Here is a 27021-nt window from a genome sequence, read left to right as displayed (position 1 = left end):
CTGTAGGGTTGAATTACACACGGAACCCTATTCCCTAATATACTGCACAACTTTTGATCAGACCCTTAGGGTTCTGGTTTTAAAGCAGTGTACTATATGGGTGATAGGATGTCATTTGGGACACATTGTACTTCTTCCTTCAAACAGAGTTAACAGCAAGTGTTTGAAGAGCAGTCAGCTTGACAGAGTGCCCTGGTGTTAATGATAAGAACACAGCGACAGTAGTTCTGGGCAGTGATCTGAAGACATGGGGAATGGGAGACTTAATAAGAACAGTGATCTGAAGACATGGGGAATGGGAGACTTGATAAGAACAAAGTTCTGGGCAGTTATCTGAAGACATGGGGAATGGGAGACTTGATAAGAACAGAGTTCTGGGCAGTTATCTGAAGACATGGGGAATGGGAGACTTGATAAGAACAGAGTTCTGGGCAGTGATCTGAAGACATGGGGAATGGGAGACTTGATAAGAACAGAGTTCTGGGCAGTTATCTGAAGACATGGGGAATGGGAGACTTGATAAGAACAGAGTTCTGGGCAGTGATCTGAAGACATGGGGAATGGGAGACTTGATAAGAACAGAGTTCTGGGCAGTTATCTGAAGACATGGGGAATGGGAGACTTGATAAGAACATAGTTCTGGGCAGTTATCTGAAGACATGGGGAATGGGAGGAAGTAGATATGCTGGTAGTACATTTAATGTAAGAGGTTACATTAAATGTACCAAGATGTAATTGTAAACTCAGCAAAGAAAGAAACATCCTTTTTTTCAGGACCCTGTCTTTCAAAGACAATTCGTAAAAATCCAAATAACTTCACAGATCTTCATTGTAAAGGGTTTAAACACTGTTTCCCATGCTTGTTCAATGAACCATAAACAATGAATGAACATGCACCTGTGGAACGGTCGTTAAAGACACTAACAGCTTACAGACGAAAGGCAATTAAGGTCAAAGTTATGAAAACTTAGGACACTAAAGAGGCCTTCCTACTGACTCTGAAAAACACCAAAATAAAGATGCCCAGGGTACCTGCTCATCTGCGTGAACATGCCTTAGCCATGCTGCAAGGAGGCATGAGGACTACAGATGTGGCCAGGGTAATAAATTGCAATGCCCGTACTGTGAGATGCCTAAGACAGCCCTACAGGGAGATAGGACGTACAGCTGATCGTCCTCGCAGTGGCAGACCACATGTAACAACACCTGCACAGGATCGGTACATCCGAACATCACACCTGTGGGACAGGTACAGGATAGCAACAACAACTGCCTGAGTTACACAAGGAAAGCACAATTCCTCCATCAGTGCTCAGACTGTCCGCAATAGGCTGAGAGAGGCTGGACTGAGGGCTTGTAGGCCTGTTGTAGGAAGGTCCTCACCAGACATAACCGGTAACAACGTCGCCTATGGGCACACACCCACCGTCTCTGGACCAGCCAGGACTGGCAAAAAGTGCTCTTCACTGACGAGTCGCGGTTTTATCTTACGTGGGTTGATGGTCAGATTCGCGTATGTATATATATACAGTGTTGTAACGATGTGCAAATGGTTAAAGTACAAAAGGGAAAATAAATAAACAATCTACTGCAGAGATAACCTGCAGAATTCTGTCAAACTATCCAGTTCTGTGCCCAAACAATTCAAGCTTGTACTTTTAAAAATACACCTTTCTATAAATAAGTCTCTCACCGTTGCTGCTTGTTATAGACCCCCCCTCAGCCCCCAGCTGTGCCCTGGACACCATATGTGAATTGACTGCCACCCCCCATATATCTTCAGACTTCGTACTGTTAGGTGACCTAAACTGGGACATGCTTAACACCCCGGCCATCCTACAATCTAAACTAGATGCCCTCAATCTCACACAAATTATAAAGGAACCAACCAGGTACAACCCTAAATCCGTAACCATGGGCACCTTCTTAGATATCATCCTGACCAACCAATCCTGACCTCATCCCATCAGTAGAGGATGCCTGGTTGCTCTTTAAAAGTGTTTTCCTCACCATCTTAAATAAGCATGCCCCATTTAAAAAAATGTAGAACTAAGGAATCTGTCCTTGGCTCACCCCAGACTTGACTGCCCTTAACCAGCACAAAAACATCCTGTGGCATTCTGCATTAGCATCAAATTGCCCCCGTGATATGCAAGTCAGTTAGGAAAGCTTAGGCTAGCTTTTTCAAACAGAAATGTGCATCCTGTAACACTAATTCCAAAAAGCATTGGGACACTGTATAGTCCATGGAGAATAAGAGCACCTCCTCCCAGCTGCCCACTGCACTGGGCAGCATAAATCTACAATAATCAATCATTTCAATAAGCATTTTTCTACGGCTGGCTAAGCTTTCCACCTGGCTACCTCTACCCTGGCCAACATCTCAGCCACCCCTGCAGCAACTTGCCCAAGCACCCCCCCCCCGCTTCTCCTTCACCCAAATCCAGACAACTGATGTTCTGAAAGAGCTACAAAATCTGGAACCCTACATATGGACCCTCTCTTTCTAAAATGATCCACCAAAATTGTTTCAAACCCTATTACCAGTCTGTTCAACTTCTCTTTAGTATCGTCTGAGATCCCCAAAGATTGGAAAGCAAAAAAACAGATCACCAACTATTTCGAATCCCACCGTACCTTCTCCAGTATGCTATCGAGCTGTTCATGGGTGCACCTCAGCCACGCTCAAGGTCCTAAGCGATATCATAACTGCCATCGATAAAAGACAGTACTGTGCAGCCATCTTCATCGACCTGGCTAAGGCTTTCAACTCTGTCAATCACCACATTCTTATTGGCAGACTCAAATGACTGCCTCGTCTGGTTCACCAACTACTTCTCAGATTGACTTCAGTGTGTCAAATCGGAGTTCCTGTTTCAGACCTCTGGCAGTCTCTATGGGGTGCCACAGGGTTCAATTCTCGGGCCGATTCTTTTCTCTGTATATAGTAATGATGTCGGCAGGGTAGCCTAGTGGTTAGAGCGTTGGACTAATAACCGGAAGGTTGCAAGTTCAAACCCCTGAGCTGACAAGGTACAAATCTGTTGTTCTGCCCCTGAACAGGCTTTCATTGAAAATATGAATTTGTTCTTAACTGACTAGCCTAGTTAGATAAAGGTAAAATAAATAAAAATGTTGCTCTTGCTGCTGGTGATTCTCTGATCCACCTCTACGCAGACGACACCATTCTGCATACATCTGGCCCTTCTTTGGACACTGGGTTAACAAATATCCAAACAAGCTTCAATGCCATACAACACTCCTTCCGTTGCCACCAACTGCTTTTAAATGCTAGTAAAACTAAGTGCATGCTCTTCAACCTATTGCTACCCGCACCCTCCCGCCAACGAGCATCACTACTCTGGACTGTTCTGACTTAGAATATGTGGAGAACTACAAATACCTAGGTGTCTGGTTAGACTGTAAACTCTCCTTCCAGACTCACATTAAGCATGTCCAATCCAAAATTAAATCTAGAATTGGCTTCCTATTTCACAACAAAGCATCCTTCACTCATGCTGCCAAACATACCCTTGTAAAACTGACTATCCTACCGATCCTTGACTTTGGCGATGTAATTGACAAAATAGCCTCCAACACTCTACTCAGCAAACTGGATGTAGTCTATCACAGTTTCATTCATTTTGGCACCAAAGCCCCATATACTACCCACAACTGCAACCTGTATGCTCTCGTTGGCTGGCCCTCACTACATATTCGTCGCCAAACCCACTGACTCCAGGTCATCTGTACGTCTATGCTAGGTAAAGCCCCGCCTTATTTCAGCTCACTGGTCACCATAGCAACACCCTGCTGGAGCAGCACGCGCTCCAGCAGGTATATTTCACTGGTCATCCCCAATGCCAACACTTCCTTTGGCCCCCTTTCCTTCCACTTCTCTGCTGCCAAACACTGTAACAAATTGCAAAAAAAAAAAATAATCTAATTTTACTGCTTGTCAGTTACTTGATGTTGAATAGAGTTGTATGTACATGTAGGTAGAGTTAATAAATTGACATAGATGACAACAGAGAGTAGCAGTGGTGTGAAGAGGGGGTGGGGGGGCACTGCAAATAGTCTGGGTAGCCATTTGACTAGATGTTCAGGAGTCTTATGGCTTGTGGGTCGAAGCTGTTTAGAAGCCTATTGGACCTAGACTTGGTGCTCCGGTACAAATTGCCATGCTGTAGCAGAGAGAACAGTCTATGACTTGGGTGGCTGGAGTCTTTTACCATTTTTAGGGCCTTCCTCTGACACCGCCTGGTATAGAGGTCCTGGATGGCAGGAAGCTTGGCCCCAGTGATGTACTGGGCCGTTCCCACTACCCTCTGTGGTGCCTTGCTGTCGGAGGCCGAGCATACCAGGCAGTGATGTAACCATGCTCTCGATGGTGCAGCTGTGGAACCTTTTGAGGATCTGAGGACCCATGCCAAATCTTTTCAGTTTCCCGAGGGGGAATAGACAAAGATCGTACTTTTTGGAGAAATGTCCTCTGGTCTGTTGAAACAAATAAAAGGGGGAGGCTTGCAAGCCGAATAACACCATCCCAACCGTGAAGCATGGGGGTGGCAGCATCATGTTGTGGGGGTGCTTTGCTTCAGGAGGGACTGGGGCACTTTGCAAAATAGATGGCATCATGAGGGAAGAAAATTCTCTGCATCTTTGAAGCAACATCTCAAGACATCAGTCAGGAATTTAAAGCTTGATGCAAATTGAGTGTATGTAAACTTCTGACCCACTGGGAATGTGATGAAAGCAATAAAAGCTGAAATAAATTATTCTCTCTATTAATATTCTGACATTTCGCATTCTTAAATAAAGTGGTGATCCTACCTGACCTAAAACAGTGAATTTTTACTAGGATTAAATATCAGGAATTGTGAACAACTGAGTTTAAATGTATTTGGCTAAGGTAAACTGTATCTGTATATCTATTCTGTATATCTATATCTATTCTGTATATCTATATCTATTCTGTATATCTATATCTATTCTCTATCTATATCTATATCTATTCTCTATATCTATATCTATTTTGTATATCTATATCAATTTTGTATATGTATATCTATTCTGTATATCTATATCTATTCTGTATATCTATATCAATTTTGTATATGTATATCTATTCTGTATATCTATATCTATTCTGTATATCTATATCTATTCTCTATCTATATCTATATCTATTCTCTATATCTATATATATTCTGTATATCTATATCTATTCTGTTTTTCTATATCTAGTCTGTATATCTATATCTATTCTGTATATCTATATCTCCCCTCTCCCTCTGTCCTCTCCAGACCCAGAGCCAGTGACAGGGGACATGGAGTCAGCCATGGCTGTGGAGCTCAACCCCTGGGTGGACTATGAGTTCAGGGTGGTGGCCAGTAACGCTATCGGGACAGGAGACCCCAGTGCCCCATCCAGAGGGGTCCGGACTAAAGAAGCAGGTAACTCCTCGGTCTGTGTGTCCGTGTGTGTGTGTTTCCTAACTCCCACTAAACTCCCACTAAAACTACCTTCTTACACTCAACGGTATCCTAATGATCCCCTTAAAGAAGGCTACATACATAATGACAACAATATAGAATATACACTACATATACACTACAATATAGAATATACACTACACACTACATACACTACATACTACACTACATACACTTCATTCCAAAACCATGGGCATTAATATGGAGCTGGTCCCACCTTTGCTGCTATAACAGCCTCCACTCTTATGGGAAGCCTTTCCACTAGATGTTGGAACATTGCTGAGGGGACTTGCTTCCATTCAGCCACAAGACCATTAGTGAGGTCGGGCACTGATGTTGGGCGATTAGGCCTGGCTCGCAGTCAGCGTTCCAATTCATCCCAAAGGTGTTTGATGGGGTTGAGTTCAGGGCTCTGTGCAGGCCAGTCAAGTTCTTCCACACTGATCTGGACAAACCATTTCTGTATGGACCTCGCCTTGTGCCCTGGGGGTATTGTCATGTGGAAACAGGAAAAGGACTTCCCCAAGCTGTTGCACAAAGTTGGAAGCACAGAATTGTCTAGAATGTCATTGCATTGCTTGCTGTTTGGAGTTTTAGGCTGGGTTTCTGTATAGCATGTTGTGACATCAGCTGATATAAAAAGGGATTTATAAATACATTTAATTTATTGCTGTCGTGTGAAGATTTCCCTTCACTGGAACTAAGGGGCCTATCCCGAACCATGAAAAACAGCCCCAGACATTATTCTTCCTCCACCAAACTTTACAGTTGGCCCTATGCATGAAACCCAGATTAATCCGTCGGACTGTCAGTTTATGAAGTGTGGTTCATCACTCCAGAGAACGCGTTTCCACTGCTCCAGAGGTCAATGGCGGCGAGCTTTACACCACTCCAGCCGATACTTGGCATTGCACATGGTGATCGTAGGTTTGTGTGCTAAAGCTTGAACATGGAAACCCATTTCATGAAGCTCCCGAGAAACCGTTATTGTGCTGACTTTGCTTCCAGAGGCAGTTTGGAACTCGGTAGGGAGTGTTACAACCGAGGACAGACGCTTTTTACGGTACGCGCTTCGGCACTCTGCGGTCCCGTTCTGTAGCCTACCACTTTGTGGCAGAGCCGTTGTTGCTCCAAGACATTTCCACTTCACAATAACAGCACTTACAGTTGCCTGGGGGGCAGCTCTAGCAGGGCGAAATTTGACTAACTAACTTGTTGGAAAGCTGGCGTTGAAAGTCAATTTGACTTGTTTGAAACGTTGAAAGTCAATTTGACTAACTGACTTGTATGAAACGTTGAAAGTCAATTTGACTTACTGACTTGTTTGAAACGTTGAAAGTCAATTTGACTAACTGACTTGTTTGAAACGTTGAAAGTCAATTTGACTAACTGACTTGTTTGAAACGTTGAAAGTCAATTTGACTAACTGACTTGTTTGAAACGTTGAAAGTCAATTTGACTAACTGACTTGTTGGAAAGGTGGCGTTGAAAGTCAATTTGACTAACTAACTTGTTTGAAACGTTGAAAGTCAATTTGACTAACTGACTTGTTTGAAACGTTGAAAGTCAATTTGACTAACTGACTTGTTTGAAACGTTGAAAGTCAATTTGACTAACTGACTTGTTTGAAACGTTGAAAGTCAATTTGACTAACTGACTTGTTTGAAACGTTGAAAGTCACTCAGCACTTCAGTACGGGCCATTCTAGTGACAATATTTGTCTATGGCGATGGCATGGCTGTGTGCTTGGTTTGATACACCTGTCAGCAATGGGTGTGCCTGAAAATCCAAATCTACTCATTTGAAATGGTGATCACATGCTGCTGTATATTGTGAAGGGGTGTCCACATACTGCTGTATATATAGTATATGAAGGGGTGTCCTCGTACTGCTGTATATATAGTGTATGAAGAGGTGTCCTCATACTGCTGTATATATAGTGGATGAATAGGTGTCCTCATACTGCTGTATATATAGTGTATGAAGAGGTGTCCTCATACTGCTGTATATATAGTGTATGAAGAGGTGTCCTCATACTGCTGTATATATAGTGTATGAAGAGGTGTCCTCATACTGCTGTATATATAGTATATGAAGGGGTGTCCTCATACTGCTGTATATATAGTATATTTTGAAGGGGTGTCTACATACTGATGTATATACAGTGGAGCAAAAAAGTATTTAGTCAGCCACCAATTGTGCAAGTTCTCCCACTTAAAAAGTTGAGAGAGGCCTGTAATTTTCATCATAGGTACACTTCAACTATGACAGACAAGATGAGAAAAAAAAATCCAGGAAATCACATTGTAGGATTTTTTAGCAAATGATGGTGGAAAATAAGTATTTGGTCACCTACAAACAAGCAAGATTTCTGGCTCTCACAGACCTGTAACTTCTTATTTAAGAGGTTCCTCTGTCCACTCGTTACCTGTATTAATGGCACCTGTTTGAACAAACAAAAACATACTTAGACAAAAACAGAGCAAGTGTGATGTCATTCATGTTTGTGGAAATGTTTGCATTGTGGAAATGCGGAAATGTTTGTGGAAATGTTTGTGGAAATGTTTGCAAATTTTGTATTGTTTTTGTCTATATGGTTATTTATGGTTTTGTTGTGTGTGTCAAACGGTAGTCAAGCATCGATGATCATGTCACCAGAATAAGACCCTCGATATTTATTGTAAAAGATCCCAGTGCACTTTCACCACCCTGTGAAGTTCATCATAATTTACTTCATGTGTGGCTTAATAAACTGCATGGTTTCCCGTGTCGTAGTGGGAGGACCACACACCACGTCATCGCGTGACTCCAAGTTTACTTTGCTTTGATGGTTATTATATTCATATTTGCTCATAAATGCGTTTACACCGCTATTTCTCGCATAATTAATATATGTGTTATTGTTCTGTCCTGCAGTCCCCTCGGTGGTCCCAGCTAACGTCAGTGGAGGGAACGGCCGCAGGCATGAACTGGTCATCTCCTGGGAGGTAAATGTAGGATGGGACATACAGTATACAGTTGAAGTCAGAAGTTCATATACACTTAGGATGGAGTCATTAAAACTTGTTTTTCCACCACTCCACACATTTCTTTTTAACAAACTATAGTTTTGGCAAGTCGGTTAGGACATCTACTTTGTGCATGACACAAGTCATTTTTCCAACCATTGTTTACAGACAGATTATTTCACTTATAATTCACTGTATCACAATTCCAGTGGGTTAGACGTTTACATACACTAAATTGACTGTGCCTTTAAACAGCTTGGAAAATTCCAGAAAATGATGTAATGGCTTTAGAAGCTTCTGATAGGCAGCGTGTACCTGTGGATGTATTTCATGGCCTATCTTCAAACGCAGTGCCTCTTTGCTTGACAACATGGGAAAATCAAAAGAAATCAGCCAAGACCCCAGAAAAAAATTGTAGATCTCCACAAGTCTGGTTCATCCTTGGAAGCAATTTCCAAACGCCTGAAGGTACCACGTTCATCTGTACAAACAATAGTACGCAAGTATAAACACCATGGGACCACACAGCTGTCATACCGCTCAGGAAGGAGACGCGCTCTGTCTCCTAGAGATGAACGTACTTTGGTGCGAAAAGTGCAAATCAATCCCAGAACAACAGCAAAGGACCTTGTGAAGCTGCTGGAGGAAACCGGTATAAAAGTATCTATATCCACAGTAAAACAAGTCCTATATCGACGTAACCTGAAAGGCCGCTCAGCAAGGAAGAAGCCACTGCTCCAAAACCGCCATAAAAAAGCCAGACTACGGTTTGCAACTTCACATGGGGACAAAAATCGTACTTTTTGGAGAAATGTCCTCTGGTCTGTTGAAACAATTAAAAGGGCAGGCTTGCAAGCTGAATAACACCATCCTAACCGTGAAGCACTGGGGCGGCAGCATCATGTTGTGGGGGTACTTTGCTGCAGGAGGGACTGGGGCACTTTACAAAATAGATGGCATCATGAGGGAAGAAAATTATCTGGATATATTGAAGCAACATCTCAAGACATTTAAAGCTTGGTCGCAAATGGGTCTTCCAAATGGACAATGACCCCAAGCAAACTTCCAAAGTTGTAGCAAAATGGCTTAAGGACAACAAAGTCAAGGTATTTCGAGTGGCCAACACAAAGCCCTGACTTCAATCCTATAGAAAATTTGTGGGCAGAACTGAAAAAGCATGTGCGAGCAAGAAGGCCTACAAACCTGACTCAGTTACACCAGCTCTGTCAGGAGAAATGGGCCAAAATTCACCCAACTTGTTGTGGGAAGCTTGTCGAAGGCTACCCGAAACGTTTGACCCAAGTTAAACAATTTAAAGGCTATGCTAACAAATACTAATTGAGTATATGTAAACGTCTTACCCACTGGGAATGTGATGAAAGCAATAAAATATTAAATAAATCATTCTCTCTACTAATATTCTGACATTTCACATTCTTAAAATAAAGTGGTGATCCTAACTGATCTAAGACAGGGAATTTCTACTAGGATTAAATATCAAAAATTGTGAACAACTGAGTTTAAATATATTTTGCTTAGGTGTATGTTATCTTCCGACTTCAACTCTACCTAAAAACTTCAATGACTCATTTCTCTGAACAGGGAAAAAACATCACCAATTTCACGGAGAATACAGGATGAAGAAATAATACTCCAAGAAGCACCTCCGTACTGTTAGACCTAGAGAACTGATACTTTGTATTCGTTGTTGGGGTCCGTGGAAGGCTTTTTACCCTTTCTTTGGATTCCTATTTCATTGTTAGAAAACAGTTTGATCCAAATTAGATGCTAGGTTCTATATTTTTTTAATATTCTATGAATTCCTATAAAGTGGATATGCAATCAGTTAGCTCATTTGTAAAAAAAAAATATTTAACCTTTATTTAACTAGACAGTTACAATGACGGCCTACCAAAAGGCAAAAGGCCTCCTGTGGGGACGGGGGCTGGGATTAAACATAAATTAAATATAGGACAAAACACACATCACAACAAGAAACACAACACTACATAAAGAGAGACCTAAGACAACAACACAGCATGGCAGCAACACAACATGGCAACAACTTGGTAGCAACACAACATGGCAGCAGCACAACATGGTAGCAACACAACATTGTACAAACAGTATTGTGCACAGACAACAGCACAAAGGGCAAGAAGGTAGAGACAACATTATATCACGCAAAGCAGCCACAACTGTCAGTAAGAGTGTCCATGATTGAGTCTTTGAATGAACAAATTGAGATAAAACTGTCCAGTTTGAGTTTGTTGCAGCTCGTTCCAGTCGCTTGCTGCAGCGAACTGAAAAGAGGAGCGACCCAGGGAAGTGTTCACTTTGGGGACCTTTAACAGAATGTGACTGGCAGAACGGGTGTTGTATTTGGAGGATGAGGGCTGCAGTAGATATCTCAGATAGGGAGGAGTGAGGCCTAAGAGGGTTTTATAAATAAGCATAAACCAGTGAGTTTTGCGACGGGTATACAGAGATGACCAGTTTACAGAACAGTATTAAGTGCAGTGATGTATCCTATAAGGAGCACTGGTGGCAAATCTGATGGCTGAATGCTAAAGAACATCTAGCCACTCGAGAGCACCCTTACCTACCGGTCTATAAATTACATCTCCCTAATCTAGCATGGGTAGGATGGTCATCTGAATCAGGGTTAGTTTGGAAGCTGGAGTGAAAGAGGAGTGATTACGATAGAGGAAACCAAGTCTAGATTTAACTTTAGCCTGCAGCTTTGATATGTGCTGAGAGAATCACAGTGTATCGTCCTACCATACTCCCAAGTACTTGTATGAGGTAACTACCTCAACCTCTGAACCCTCAGAGGTAGTAATCACACCTGTGGGGAGAGGGGCGTTCTTCTTACCAAACCACATTACCTTCGTTTTGGAGGTGTTCCGACCAAGGTTAAGGGCAGAGAAAGCTTGTTGGACACTAAGAAAGATTTGTTGTAGAGCATTTAACACAAAATTCGGGAAGGGGCCATCTGAGTATACAGTAAGTCTGTATCATCTTCATTTACAGGGGCTTGCGAAAGTTTTCACCGCCATGACATTTTTCCTATTTTGGTGCCTTACAACCTGGAATTGAAATTGATTTTGGGAGGTTTGTATCATTTGATTTACACAACATGCCTACTACTTTGAAGATGCAAAATATTTGTTATTGTGAAACAAACAAGAAATAATACAACAAAAAAACAACTTGAGCACACATATCTATTCACCCCCCCAAAGTCAATACTTTGTAGAGCCACTATTTTTCAGCAATTACAGTTGCAAGTGTCTGGTGAGGCATGTCTCTATAAGCTTGGCACATCTAGTCACTGGGATTTTTTTCCCCATTCTTCAAGGCAAAACTGCTCCAGCTCCTTCAAGTTGGATGGGTTCCGCTGGTGTACAGCAATCTTTAAATCATACCACAGATTCTCAATTGGATTGAGGTCTGGGCTTTGACTAGGCTATTTCAAGACATTTAAATGTTTCCCCTTAAACCACTCAAGTGTTACTTTAGCAGTATGCTTAGGGTCATTGTCCTGCTGGAAGGTGAACCTCCGTCCCAGTCTCAAATCTCTGGAAGACTGAAATGGGCTTCCCTCAAGAATTTCCCTGTATTTAGCACCATCCATCATTCCTTCAATTCTGACCAGTTTCCCACTCCCTGCCAATGAAAAACTGGTGATGTCCTCAGGGTGATGAGAGGTGTTGCTTTTGTGCCAAACATAGTATTTTCCTTGATGGTCAAAAATATCAGTTTTATTGAATTAATAGGACTTCTGAAGGTAATTGGTTGCACCAGATCTTAATTAGTGCTTTCATGGCAAAGGGGGTGAACAGATATGCATGCACCACTTTAAAAAAAAAGTGGTGTTATGCTTCACCAATTTTGAAATTTTTGTCCATTACATGAAATCAATTTAAATTACAGGTTGAAATGCAACAAAATAGGAAAAACGCCAAGGGGGGTGAATACTTTCACAATCCACTGTAAGGCGATTATCTCAAACCCCATGTGCCTGATTCAGAGATGAGATAAGTGTGTACAACTCACCTAAATCATTAATTCATGTTAACAGGAGGTATAAATGTGAGTTAAGTGCATAGGTCTCAAGTCCAAATACGGCTCTAAGTGACAAGAAAGCAAACATACATACCTACATCTTGAAGCTACTGATACCTACATCCTAAAGCTACTGATGCCTACATCCTAAAGCTACTGATACCTACATCCTAAAGTGACAGATACCCTACATTCTGAAGCTACTGGTACCCACATTCTGAAGCTACTGTTACCCACATGCTGAAGCTACTGGTACCCACATGCTGAAGTTACTGGTACCCACATGTTGAAGTTACTGGTACCCACATCCTGAAGCTACTGGTACCCGCATCCTGAAGCTACTGGTACCCGCATTCTGAAGCTACTGGTACCCGCATTCTGAAGCTACTGGTACCCCGATCCTGAAGCTATGGGACCCACATCCTGAAGCTACTGGTACCCACATCCTGAAGCTACTGGTACCCGCATTCTGAAGCTACTGATACCCGCATCCTGAAGCTACTGATACCCGCATCCTGAAGCTACTGGTACCCACATTCTGAAGCTACTGGTACCCGCATCCTGAAGCTACTGGTACCCACATCCTGAAGCTACTGGTACCCACATTCCTGAAGCTACTGGTACCCACATCCTGAAGCTACTGGTACCCACATCCTGAAGCTACTGATACTCACATCCTGAAGCTACTGGTACCCACATCCTGAAGCTACTGGTACACACAACTTGAAGTTACTGGTACCCACATCCTGAAGCTACTGGTACCCACATCCTGAAGCTACTGGTACTCACATCCTGAAGCTACTGGTACTCACATCTTGAAGTTACTGGTACCCACATCCTGAAGCTACTGGTACCCACATCCTGAAGCTACTGGTACCCACATCCTGAAGCTACTGGTACCCACATCCTGAAGCTACTGGTACTCACATCTTGAAGCTACTGCGGGCTGACTTTTTACTCTACTCTAAAGTCTATTGAGACATTGAAAAAAAGTGGTTTGATAAGAGTATGATTTGCCTCAGTGTCCCAACGCGGTTGTCAGCGGCATTCTCTCAGAACCACCATATCTCTAAATTACAGTTTTGGCTCTGGCTGCTCCCAGATGAATTTACACTGTTAAACTTCAGTCCAGAAACCCCAGTGTGATGGAGAGGACTGGAGACTGATAATCATGTAAAGGGCTCTGTGTGTCATTCATTAGGTACCTCTCACCGTTGCTGGGGAATTCTTGTCAGATATTTCAACTTCATTAAGTGTAGTTGATGGACGATGCGTGTTGGTTCCTAAGCATGTCAGGAATGAGTGTGTCTAAGGAGTGTATGTACCTCCTACACGTGTGATCTTATGTAATGTGTGGTTAATGAGCATTCGTTTACAGTCAGTCCCACTCATTATGAATGAGGAGTGTAAGGCTTCTTTCTCCAGGGGAAGATATACTGTAATGACACTGTATTGGAGAATATGGTGATCTGATATCCTCAAGGACACAGCAACATACAGTACCTAAGAATAACCTCACAACAGATTGCATATGAATGTCAATCCATCATAATATATGCTTCTGCCATACTGTATGGCTTAATGGCTTATCAAAACAGTTGCTACGGTATGTCCTCCTTTTACTATGTTAAATGCTTTGGAAAAGCGTTCATAAATAATCATTGATTAGATTAATCTATGGTTCAATGTACAGTTGTTTTTCCCCTCGTTGTATACAAAGTAATGGTCAGTAGGGATTTGGTTAATACATTAGTCAGTTTCGGGTTGATATTTAGCTGTTATTTAGTGAAAAGTGATATGGTAATATTTGGTATCATCTCAGACCAGACTATGTCCTATCAAGTAAGTAAGTGATGTTTCTGAGGACTTGTTACGAACATTATTGGAAGCTGTTAGATGTTTGTCGACATCTGTTTGACTGTATTGTTGTTTGCAGACTGTGTTTTTGTTTGTTTTTAGATAGTGTGTGTTGTGCCTGTGTTTTTGTTTGTTTTTAGTTAGTGTGTGTGGTGACTGTGTTTTTGTTTGTTTTTAGATAGTGTGTTGTGCCTGTGTTTTTGTTTGTTTTTAGATAGTGTGTTGTGCCTGTGTTTTATGTCTTATCTGCAGCAGAATGAATGATTATGAGGTCGTGGTCTCCATAGAGAGGAGTAATGATTATTAACTTTGTCTCCATCCAATCCCCCATAAAGCCATGCAGGGATGTTTAGGAACATCTGCTTTCCCTTCATCAATCTCCCTCCATGTTACCGCTATATTAGGGTGGAATGTTTGTCAGCCGAGAGAGCACCTTTGGCTCTATCTGAAGAGTAGTGGGGATAGAGATGGGGATAGAGATAGGCTGCGTCTGAAATGGAACCCTATTCACTATATAGTGGTCTAATTTTAACCAAGTCATTTTTAAAAGTAGTGCACTATATAGGAATTAGTGTGCCATTTGGGACACATTTTTGTGATTGTGTGAGGAAATGAGGCATTGTCAAGTGAACAAAGCTGTAGGACATGAAATGAGGGCAGTTGAAGGTAAGTGTGGAGTGAGGGAACAGATGTTGTCAGTGATGGCTATTCTTATGAAGTACATTATACAGGTCTATGAAGTACATTATGAAGTACATTATACAGGTCTATGAAGTACATTATGCAGGTCTATGAAGTACATTATGAAGTACATTATACAGGTCTATGAAGTTCATTATGCAGGTCTATGAAGTACATTATGCAGGTCTATGAAGTTCGTTATACAGGTCTATGAAGTTCATTATGCAGGTCTATGAAGTTCATTATACAGGTCTATGAAGTACATTATGCAGGTCTATGAAGTTCATTATGCAGGTCTATGGAGTATATTATGCAGGTCTATGAACTACATTATACAGGTCTATGAAGTACATTATGCAGGTCTGTGAAGTACGTTATGCAGGTCTATGAAGTACATTATGCAGGTCTATGAAGTTCATTATGCAGGTCTATGAAGTACATTATGAAGTACATTATGCAGGTCTATGAAGTACATTATGCAGGTCTATGAAGTCCATTATGCATTTCTATCAAGTACATTATGAAGTACATTATACAGGTCTATGAAGTACATTATGATGTACACTATACAGGTCTATGAAGTACATTATGTAGGTCTATGAAGTACATTCTGTAGGTCTATGAAGTTCATTATACAGGTCTCTGAAGTTCATTATGCAGGTCTATGAAGTACATTATGCAGGTCTAGGAAGTACATTTTGCAGGTCTATGAAGTACATTATGCAGGTCTATGAAGTAGATTTTACAGGTCTATGAAGTTCATTATGCAGGTCTATGAAGTACATTATACAGGTCTATGAAGTACATTATGCAGGTCTGTGAAGTACGTTATGCAGGTCTATGAAGTACATTATGCAGGTCTATGAAGTTCATTATGCAGGTCTATGAAGTACATTATGCAGGTCTATGAAGTTCATTATGCAGGTCTATGAAGTACATTATGAAGTACATTTAGCAGATCTATGAAGTATATTATGCAGTTCTATGAAGTACATTATACAGGTCTATGAAGTACATTATGCAGGTCTATGAAGTCCATAATGCAGGTCTATCAAGTACATTCTGAAGTACAGTATACAGGTATGCTATGCAGTTCTATGAAGTACATTATACAGGTCTATGAAGTACATTATGTAGGTCTATGAAGTACATTATACAGGTCTATGAAGTACATTATGCAGGTCTATGAAGTACATTATGTAGGTCTATGAAGTTCATTATACAGGTCTATGAAGTACATTATGCAGGTCTATGAAGTACATTATGTAGGTCTATGAAGTACATTATACAGGTCTATGAAGTACATTATGCAGGTCTATGAAGTCCATTATGCATTTCTATCAAGTACATTATGAAGTACATTATACAGGTCTATGAAGTACATTATGATGTACATTATACAGGTCTATGAAGTACATTATGTAGGTCTATGAAGTACATTATACAGGTCTATGAAGTACATTATGCAGGTCTATGAAGTCCATTATGCATTTCTATCAAGTACATTATGAAGTACATTATACAGGTCTATGAAGTACATTATGATGTACGTTATACAGGTCTATGAAGTACGTTACACAGGTCTATGAAGTTCATTATGCAGGTCTATGAAGTTCATTATACCGGTCTATGAAGTTCATTATGCAGGTCTATGAAGTTCATTATGAAGGTCTATGAAGTACATTATACAGGTCTATGAAGTTCATTATACAGGTCTGTGAAGTTCATTATGCAGGTCTATGAAGTTCATTATGCAGGTCTATGAAGTTCATTATACAGGTCTATGAAGTTCATTATGCAGGTCTATGAAGTTCATTATGCAGGTCTATGAAGTTCATTATGAAGTTCATTATGCAGGTCTATGAAGTACATTATACAGGTCTATGAAGTTCATTATACAGGTCTATGTTCATTATGCAGGTCTATGAAGTTCATTATGAAGTTCATTATGCAGGTCTATGAAGTACATTATACAGGTCTATGAAGTTCATTTTACAGGTCTATGAAGTTCATAATGCAGGTCTATGAAGTTCATTATGAAGTTCATTATGCAGGTCTATGAAGTACATTATGCAGGTCTATGAAGTACATTTTACAGGTCTATGAAGTTCATTAAGCAGGTCTATGAAGTTCATTATGAAGTACATTATGCAGGTCTATGAAGTACGTTATGCAGGTCTAGGAAGTTCATTATGCAGGTCTATGAAGTACATTATACAGGTCTATGAAGTTCATTATACAGGTCTATGAAGTTCATTATGCAGGTCTATGAAGTACGTTATATAGGTCTATGAAGTACATTATGCAGGTCTATGAAGTCCATTATGCATTTCTATCAAGTACATTATGAAGTACATTATACAGGTCTATGAAGCACATTATGTAGGTCTATGAAGTACATTCTGTATGTCTATGAAGTTCATTATACAGGTCTATGAAGTTCATTAAGCAGGTCTATGAAGTTCATTTTGAAGTACATTATACAGGTCTATGAAGTACGTTATGCAGGTCTATGAAGTTCATTATGCAGGTCTATCAAGTACATTATACAGGTCTATGAAGTACATTATACAGGTCTATGAAGTTCATTATACAGGTCTATGAAGTTCATTATGCAGGTCTATGAAGTACATTATGCAGGTCTATGAAGTACATTATGCAGGTCTATGAAGTTCATTATGCAGGTCTATGAACTACATTATACAGGTCTATGAAGTACATTATACAGGTCTATGAAGTACATTATACAGATCTATGAAGTACATTATACAGGTCTATGAAGTTCATTATACAGGTCTATGAAGTTCATTATGCAGGTCTATGAAGTACATTATACAGGTGTATGAAGTTCATTATACAGGTCTATGAAGTTCATTATGCAGGTCTATGAAGTACATTATGCAGGTCTATGAAGTTCATTATACAGGTCTATGAAGTTCATTATGCAGGTCTATGAAGTACATTATACAGGTGTATGAAGTTCATTATACAGGTCTATGAAGTACATTATGCAGGTCTATGAAGTACGTTATGCAGGTCTATGAAGTTCATTATGCAGGTCTATGAAGTACATTATACAGGTCTATGAAGTTCATTATACAGGTCTATGAAGTACATTATGCAGGTCTATGAAGTCCATTATGCATTTCTATCAAGTACATTATGAAGTACATTATACAGGTCTATGAAGTACATTATGTAGGTCTATGAAGTACATTCTGTATGTCTATGAAGTTCATTATACAGGTCTATGAAGTTCATTAAGCAGGTCTATGAAGTTCATTTTGAAGTACATTATACAGGTCTATGAAGTACGTTATGCAGGTCTATGAAGTTCATTATGCAGGTCTATCAAGTACATTATACAGGTCTATAAAGTTCATTATACAGGTGTATGAAGTTCATTATGCAGGTCTATGAAGTACATTATGCAGGTCTATGAAGTACATTATGCAGGTCTATGAAGTTCATTATGCAGGTCTATGAACTACATTATACAGGTCTATGAAGTACATTATACAGATCTATGAAGTACATTGTATAGGTCTATGAAGTACATTATACAGGTCTATGAAGTACATTATACAGATCTATGAAGTACATTATACAGGTCTATGAAGTTCATTATACAGGTCTATGAAGTTCATTATGCAGGTCTATGAAGTTCATTATACAGATCTATGAAGTACATTGTATAGGTCTATGAAGTACATTATGCAGGTCTATGAAGTACATTATACAGGTCTATGAAGTTCATTATACAGGTCTATGAAGTTCATTATGCAGGTCTATGAAGTTCATTAAGCAGGTCTATGAAGTACATTATACAGGTCTATGAAGTTCATTATACAGGTCTGTGAAGTTCATTATGCAGGTCTATGAAGTTCATTATACAGGTCTATGAAGTTCATTATACAGGTCTATGAAGTTCATTATGCAGGTCTATGAAGTGCATTATGCAGGTCTATGAAGTTCATTATGAAGTTCATTATGCAGGTCTATGAAGTACATTATGCAGGTCTATGAAGTACATTTTACAGGTCTATGAAGTTCATTAAGCAGGTCTATGAAGTTCATTATGAAGTACATTATGCAGGTCTATGAAGTTCATTATGCAGGTCTATGAAGTACATTATACAGGTGTATGAAGTTCATTATACAGGTCTATGAAGTTCATTATGCAGGTCTATGAAGTACATTATGCAGGTCTATGAAGTACATTATGCAGGTCTATGAAGTTCATTATGCAGGTCTATGAAGTACATTATACAGGTCTATGAAGTACGTTATACAGGTCTATGAAGTTCATTATGCAGGTCTATGAAGTTCATTATGCAGGTCTATGAAGTTCATTATACAGGTCTATGAAGTACAGCTGTCTCTAACTGTCTCTAACCACGTTTCCATTCACAGTTGTTTTTAATACATCACGACAGCTGACAATTTGATAATTGCTGACAAATCCTTTATAATGCAAGAAATGGCAGTGGAAACGTGCAAATATTGATAATCCGATTCAGAAAACTTGAATATCCTCGAAGAGGCAATTCATCTTGCAGCAGTCATAAAGCATATCGCATCTAAAAATGTACAATAAATAGCAGAGGATATTTGCAAACTAATAGGTAAGTGCTGTTTCACAGTGCAAGTGCTAATGCCAGACAAAATTGATTCACTGTTTAATTAATTTTCACACCAGAAAAGTGAGGCAAGCGAGTGAAAAGAAAAATGTCATAATAATAATAATTAAGTGGTTAAGGATTAACAGTACTTTACCACATTGTCCTAGACACTTCTGCAGGTTCTAGACCTAATGTGAGCTTCAAGAGTTATATGATTCCATGAGAAAACCTACACAATTTTTCTTTAAAATGTTACAACATTGTTGTAACCATGATAAATTAAATAATGGGAAGTATAATGTAGAATCGTCTGGAAATGGAAATGAGGGCCAATGTTCTGTGGTCAGAGGCAATAGCACAATCACTTGCTGCTTCTTACTGTTCAACAGCACGGTCTGTTTCGTCCTGTCATTTGTTGGTTATTCTGGTCTCTAGGATGTTTGTTTATTTATAAGATCTATTGGAGCCCTCGTAATGAACTGCTTTCCTTCTTGCTTACACACTGGGTACATTGGCCGGACATTTTGGAATTGTTGTTTGAGCCTCACAACCCCCCCTCCCCCCCAGAACATCTGGACATACACAATGGACTCACACATCTGGGAATGACACTGGGATTGCTGAGTAATACCCTTGAAAGCAACTATCTGCTTGTGTTATGGATTGTCTTCTTGGAAAAGCTCTGAACCACATGTAAAAATGTTCTCATCCCGAAAGTGTTGGACTGCTTTCTGTTCTTCTTTAGACAGCTTGCTTTTGGCATACCAACACCTCGGTTTCTCTGATTCAACACAGTTGATGGTCGCTCTGACCTTTGCACTGACAATGGCAGCACTCCTCTTTACATTTTCTATTTTTGGTTTCCGAGAAGGCCTATCCTTTTCAGTGGTGTCCAAGATGTACAGATCATCACGTGTCTGGTACTCACATCTGTCTGCTGTCAATGTTGGATCAGGCACAAACCTGAAGGATTCATTAAGCAGTACCAGCATGGAGGATTCATTAAGCAGTACCAGCATGGAAGATTCATTAAGCAGTACCAGCATGATATGGAGGATTCATTAAGCAGTACCAGCATGGAGGATTCATTAAGCAGTACCAGCATGAAGGATTCATTAAGCAGTACCAGCATGGAGGATTCATTAAGCAGTACCAGCATGGAGGATTCATTAAGCAGTACCAGCATGGAGGATTCATTAAGCAGTACCAGCATGAAGGATTCATTAAGCAGTACCAGCATGGAGGATTCATTAAGCAGTACCAGCATGGAGGATTCATTAAGCAGTACCAGCATGGAGGATTCATTAAGCAGTACCAGCATGGAGGATTCATTAAGCTGTACCAGCATGAAGGATTCATTAAGCAGTACCAGCATGGAAGATTCATTAAGCAGTACCAGCATGGATGATTCATTAAGCTGTACCAGCATGAAGGATTCATTAAGCAGTACCAGCGTGAAGGATTCATTAAGCAGTACCAGCATGGAAGATTCATTAAGCAGTACCAGCATGGAGGATTCATTAAGCTGTACCAGCATGAAGGATTCATTAAGCAGTACCAGCATGGAGGATTCATTAAGCCGTACCAGCATGGCATGGAGGATTCATTAAGCAGTACCAACGTGGAGGATTCATTAAGCAGTACCAGCATGGAGGATTCATTAAGCAGTACCAGCATGGAGGATTCATTAAGCAGTACCAGCATGGAGGATTCATTAAGCAGTACCAGCATGAAGGATTCATTAAGCAGTACCAGCATGGAGGATTCATTAAGCAGTACCAGCATGGAGGATTCATTAAGCAGTACCAGCATGGAGGGTTCATTAAGCAGTACCAGCATGGCGTGGAGGATTCATTAAGCAGTACCAGCATGGATGATTAATTAAGCAGTACCAGCATGGAGGATTCATTAAGCAGTACCAGCATGAAGGATTCATTAAGCAGTACCAGCATGGATGATTCATTAAGCAGTACCAGCATGGCATGGAGGATTCATTAAGCAGTACCAGCATGAAGGATTCATTAAGCAGTACCAGCATGGAGGATTCATTAAGCAGTACCAGCATGGAAGATTCATTAAACAGTACCAGCATGAAGGATTCATTAAGCAGTACCAGCATGAAAGATTCATTAAGCAGTACCAGCATGAAGGATTCATTAAGCAGTACCAGCATGAAGGATTCATTAAGCAGTACCAGCATGGAGGATTCATTAAGCAGTACCAGCATGGAGGATTCATTAAGCAGTACCAGCATGGAGGATTCATTAAGCAGTACCAGCATGGAGGATTCATTAAGCAGTACCAGCATGGAGGATTCATTAAGCAGTACCAGCATGGAGGATTCATTAAGCAGTACCAGCATGGAGGATTCATTAAGCAGTACCAGCATGGAGGATTCATTAAGCAGTACCAGCATGGAGGATTCATTAAGCAGTACCAGCATGGATGATTCATTAAGCAGTACCAGCATGGATGATTCATTAAGCAGTACCAGCATGGAGGATTCATTAAGCAGTACCAGCATGGAGGATTCATTAAGCAGTACCAGCGTGGAGGATTCATTAAGCAGTACCAGCATGGAGGATTCATTAAGCAGTACCACCATGGCATGGAGGATTCATTAAGCAGTACCAGCATGAAGGATTTATTAAGCAGTACCAGCATGGAGGATTCATTAAGCAGTACCAGCATGGAGGATTCATTAAGCAGTACCAGCATGGAGGATTCATTAAGCAGTACCAGCATGGAGGATTCATTAAGCAGTACCAGCATGAAGGATTCATTAAGCAGTACCAGCATGGAGGATTCATTAAGCAGTACCAGCATGGAGGATTCATTAAGCTGTACCAGCATGGAGGATTCTTTAAGCAGTACCAGCATGGAGGATTCATTAAGCAGTACCAGCATGAAGGATTCATTAAGCAGTACCAGCATGGAAGATTCATTAAGCAGTACCAGCATGGAGGATTCATTAAGCTGTACCAGCATGAAGGATTCATTAAGCAGTACCAGCATGGAGGATTCATTAAGCCGTACCAGCATGGCATGGAGGATTCATTAAGCAGTACCAACGTGGAGGATTCATTAAGCAGTACCAGCATGGAGGATTCATTAAGCAGTACCAGCATGGAGGATTCATTAAGCAGTACCAGCATGGAGGATTCATTAAGCAGTACCAGCATGAAGGATTCATTAAGCAGTACCAGCATGGAGGATTCATTAAGCAGTACCAGCATGGAGGATTCATTAAGCAGTACCAGCATGGAGGGTTCATTAAGCAGTACCAGCATGGCGTGGAGGATTCATTAAGCAGTACCAGCATGGATGATTAATTAAGCAGTACCAGCATGGAGGATTCATTAAGCAGTACCAGCATGAAGGATTCATTAAGCAGTACCAGCATGGATGATTCATTAAGCAGTACCAGCATGGCATGGAGGATTCATTAAGCAGTACCAGCATGAAGGATTCATTAAGCAGTACCAGCATGGAGGATTCATTAAGCAGTACCAGCATGGAAGATTCATTAAACAGTACCAGCATGAAGGATTCATTAAGCAGTACCAGCATGAAAGATTCATTAAGCAGTACCAGCATGAAGGATTCATTAAGCAGTACCAGCATGAAGGATTCATTAAGCAGTACCAGCATGGAGGATTCATTAAGCAGTACCAGCATGGAGGATTCATTAAGCAGTACCAGCATGGAGGATTCATTAAGCAGTACCAGCATGGAGGATTCATTAAGCAGTACCAGCATGGAGGATTCATTAAGCAGTACCAGCATGGAGGATTCATTAAGCAGTACCAGCATGGAGGATTCATTAAGCAGTACCAGCATGGAGGATTCATTAAGCAGTACCAGCATGGAGGATTCATTAAGCAGTACCAGCATGGATGATTCATTAAGCAGTACCAGCATGGATGATTCATTAAGCAGTACCAGCATGGAGGATTCATTAAGCAGTACCAGCATGGAGGATTCATTAAGCAGTACCAGCGTGGAGGATTCATTAAGCAGTACCAGCATGGAGGATTCATTAAGCAGTACCACCATGGCATGGAGGATTCATTAAGCAGTACCAGCATGAAGGATTTATTAAGCAGTACCAGCATGGAGGATTCATTAAGCAGTACCAGCATGGAGGATTCATTAAGCAGTACCAGCATGGAGGATTCATTAAGCAGTACCAGCATGGAGGATTCATTAAGCAGTACCAGCATGAAGGATTCATTAAGCAGTACCAGCATGGAGGATTCATTAAGCAGTACCAGCATGGAGGATTCATTAAGCTGTACCAGCATGGAGGATTCTTTAAGCAGTACCAGCATGGAGGATTCATTAAGCAGTACCAGCATGAAGGATTCATTAAGCAATACCAGCATGGAGGATTCATTAAGCAGTACCAGCATGGAAGATTCATTAAGCAGTACCAGCATGGAGGATTCATTAAGCAGTACCATTATGAAGGATTCATTAAGCAGTACCAGCATGGAGGATTCATTAAGCAGTACCAGCGTGAAGGATTCATTAAGCAGTACCAGCGTGAAGGATTCATTTAGCAGTACCAGCATGGAGGATTCATTAAGCAGTACCAGCATGGAGGATTCATTAAGCAGTACCAGCATGGAGGATTAATGAAGCAGTACCAGCATGGATGATTCATTAAGCAGTACCAGCATGGAGGATTCATTAAGCAGTACCAGCATGGAGGATTCATTAAGCAGTACCAGCATGGAGGATTCATTAAGCTGTATCAGCATGGAGGATTCATTAAGCAGTACCAGCATGGAGGATTCATTAAGCAGTACCACCATGGCATGGAGGATTCATTAAGCAGTACCAGCATGAAGGATTCATTAAGCAGTACCAGCATGGATGATTCATTAAGCAGTACCAGCATGGAGGATTCATTAAGCAGTACCAGCATGGCATGGAGGATTCATTAAGCAGTACCAGCATGAAGGATTTATTAAGCAGTACCAGCATGGAGGATTCATTAAGCAGTACCAGCATGGAGGATTCATTAAGCAGTACCAGCATGGAGGATTCATTAAGCAGTACCAGCATGGAGGATTCATTAAGCAGTACCAGCATGAAGGATTCATTAAGCAGTACCAGCATGGAGGATTCATTAAGCAGTACCAGCATGGAGGATTCATTAAGCTGTACCAGCATGGAGGATTCTTTAAGCAGTACCAGCATGGAGGATTCATTAAGCAGTACCAGCATGGAGGATTCATTAAGCAATACCAGCATGGAGGATTCATTAAGCAGTACCAGCATGGAAGATTCATTAAGCAGTACCAGCATGGAGGATTCATTAAGCAGTACCATTATGAAGGATTCATTAAGCAGTACCAGCATGGAGGATTCATTAAGCAGTACCAGCGTGAAGGATTCATTAAGCAGTACCAGCATGAAGGATTCATTTAGCAGTACCAGCATGGAGGATTCATTAAGCAGTACCAGCATGGAGGATTCATTAAGCAGTACCAGCATGGAGGATTAATGAAGCAGTACCAGCATGGATGATTAATTAAGCAGTACCAGCATGGAGGATTCATTAAGCAGTACCAGCATGGAGGATTCATTAAGCAGTACCAGCATGGAGGATTCATTAAGCTGTATCAGCATGGAGGATTCATTAAGCAGTACCAGCATGGAGGATTCATTAAGCAGTACCAGCATGGAGGATTCATTAAGCTGTATCAGCATGGAGGATTCATTAAGCAGTACCAGCATGGATGATTCATTAAGCAGTACCAGCATGGAGGATTCATTAAGCAGTACCAGCATGGAGGATTCTTTAAGCAGTACCAGCATGGATGATTCATTAAGCAGTACCAGCATGGAGGATTCATTAAGCAGTACCAGCATGGAGGATTCATTAAGCTGTACCAGCATGGAGGATTCATTAAGCAGTACCAGCATGGAGGATTCATTAAGCAGTACCAGCATGGAGGATTCATTAAGCAGTACCAGCATGGAGGATTCATTAAGCAGTACCAGCATGGATGATTCATTAAGCAGTACCAGCATGGCATGGAGGAATCATTAAGCAGTACCAGCATGAAGGATTCATTAAGCAGTACCAGCATGGAGGATTCATTAAGCAGTACCAGCATGGCATGGAGGATTCATTAAGCAGTACCAGCATGAAGGATTCATTAAGCAGTACCAGCATGGCATGGAGGATTCATTAAGCAGTACCAGCATGAAGGATTCATTAAGCAGTACCAGCATGGCATGGAGGATTCATTAAGCAGTACCAGCATGAAGGATTAATTAAGCAGTACCAGCATTGAGGATTCATTAAGCAGTACCAGCATGGCATGGAGGATTCATTAAGCAGTACCATGCTCACCGGGTCATCACCATCAAGGAGGGACAAGGATACTCTCCGGGTCATCACCATCAAGGAGAAACAAGGATACTCTCTGGGTCATCACCATCAAGGAGGGACAAGGATACTCTCCGGGTCATCACCATCAAGGAAGAACAAGGATACTCTCCGGGTCATCACCATCAAGGAGGGACAAGGATACTCTCTGGGTCATCACCATCATGGAGGAACAAGGATACTCTCTGGGTCATCACCATCAAGGAGGTACAAGGATACTCTCTGGGTCATCACCATCAAGGAGGGACAAGGATACTCTCTGGGTCATCACCATCAAGGAGGTACAAGGATACTCTCTGGGTCATCACCATCAAGGAGGTACAAGGATACTCTCTGGGTCATAACCATCAAGGAGGTACAAGGATACTCTCTGGGTCATAACCATCAAGGAGGTACAAGGATACTCTCTCATCAAGTAGGCCCTGTTCATCATCGTTTGCTGAACTCTTGTCTTCTGTCAGAACATGATACATTTCTCTCAGGAAGTAGCTGTTCAGCTTGGCAGCATGTGTGTATTTGTACAACATGTGTGTATTTGCTTGTTGCATTGCTCTAGTGTGGAGTATGTTATTTATTTTCTCAGTATGGAGATGACAGAAACCTGGACTCATGAACACCATTGCTATGTGAGGATACCTTCCATATGAATGTACCTGCTCTAACCAATAGGCTACCTGTTCCAACCACTAGGCTACCTGCCTCTAACCACTAGGCTACCTGCTCTAACCAATAGGCTACCTGCCTCTAACCACTAGGCTACCTGCTCTAACCAATAGGCTACCTGCTCTAACCACTAGGCTACCTGCTCTAACCACTAGGCTACCTGTTCCAACCACTAGGCTACCTGCCTCTAACCAATAGGCTACCTGCTCTAACCAATAGGCTA

The 27021-nt window shown here is 41.1% G+C and overlaps 1 protein-coding gene across 1 annotated transcript in view; it reads left to right on the top strand.

Annotated features, from left to right (window-relative positions):
• Window positions 1–27021, top strand: part of LOC139385502 (contactin-5-like) — a 535984-nt gene that overhangs the window by 416791 nt on the left and 92172 nt on the right. The window contains exons 17-18 of the mRNA XM_071130610.1: window positions 5308–5457; window positions 8413–8483. Coding sequence (XP_070986711.1) covers window positions 5308–5457; window positions 8413–8483 — 221 coding nt within the window. The remainder of the gene's footprint in view (window positions 1–5307; window positions 5458–8412; window positions 8484–27021) is intronic.

Source organism: Oncorhynchus clarkii, chromosome 27 (genome assembly GCF_045791955.1).
Source record: "Oncorhynchus clarkii lewisi isolate Uvic-CL-2024 chromosome 27, UVic_Ocla_1.0, whole genome shotgun sequence".
Classification (NCBI taxonomy): Eukaryota; Metazoa; Chordata; class Actinopteri; order Salmoniformes; family Salmonidae; genus Oncorhynchus; species Oncorhynchus clarkii.
The sequence above is the reverse complement of the archived record's forward strand: the minus strand, read 5'-3'. Positions and strand labels throughout refer to the sequence as shown.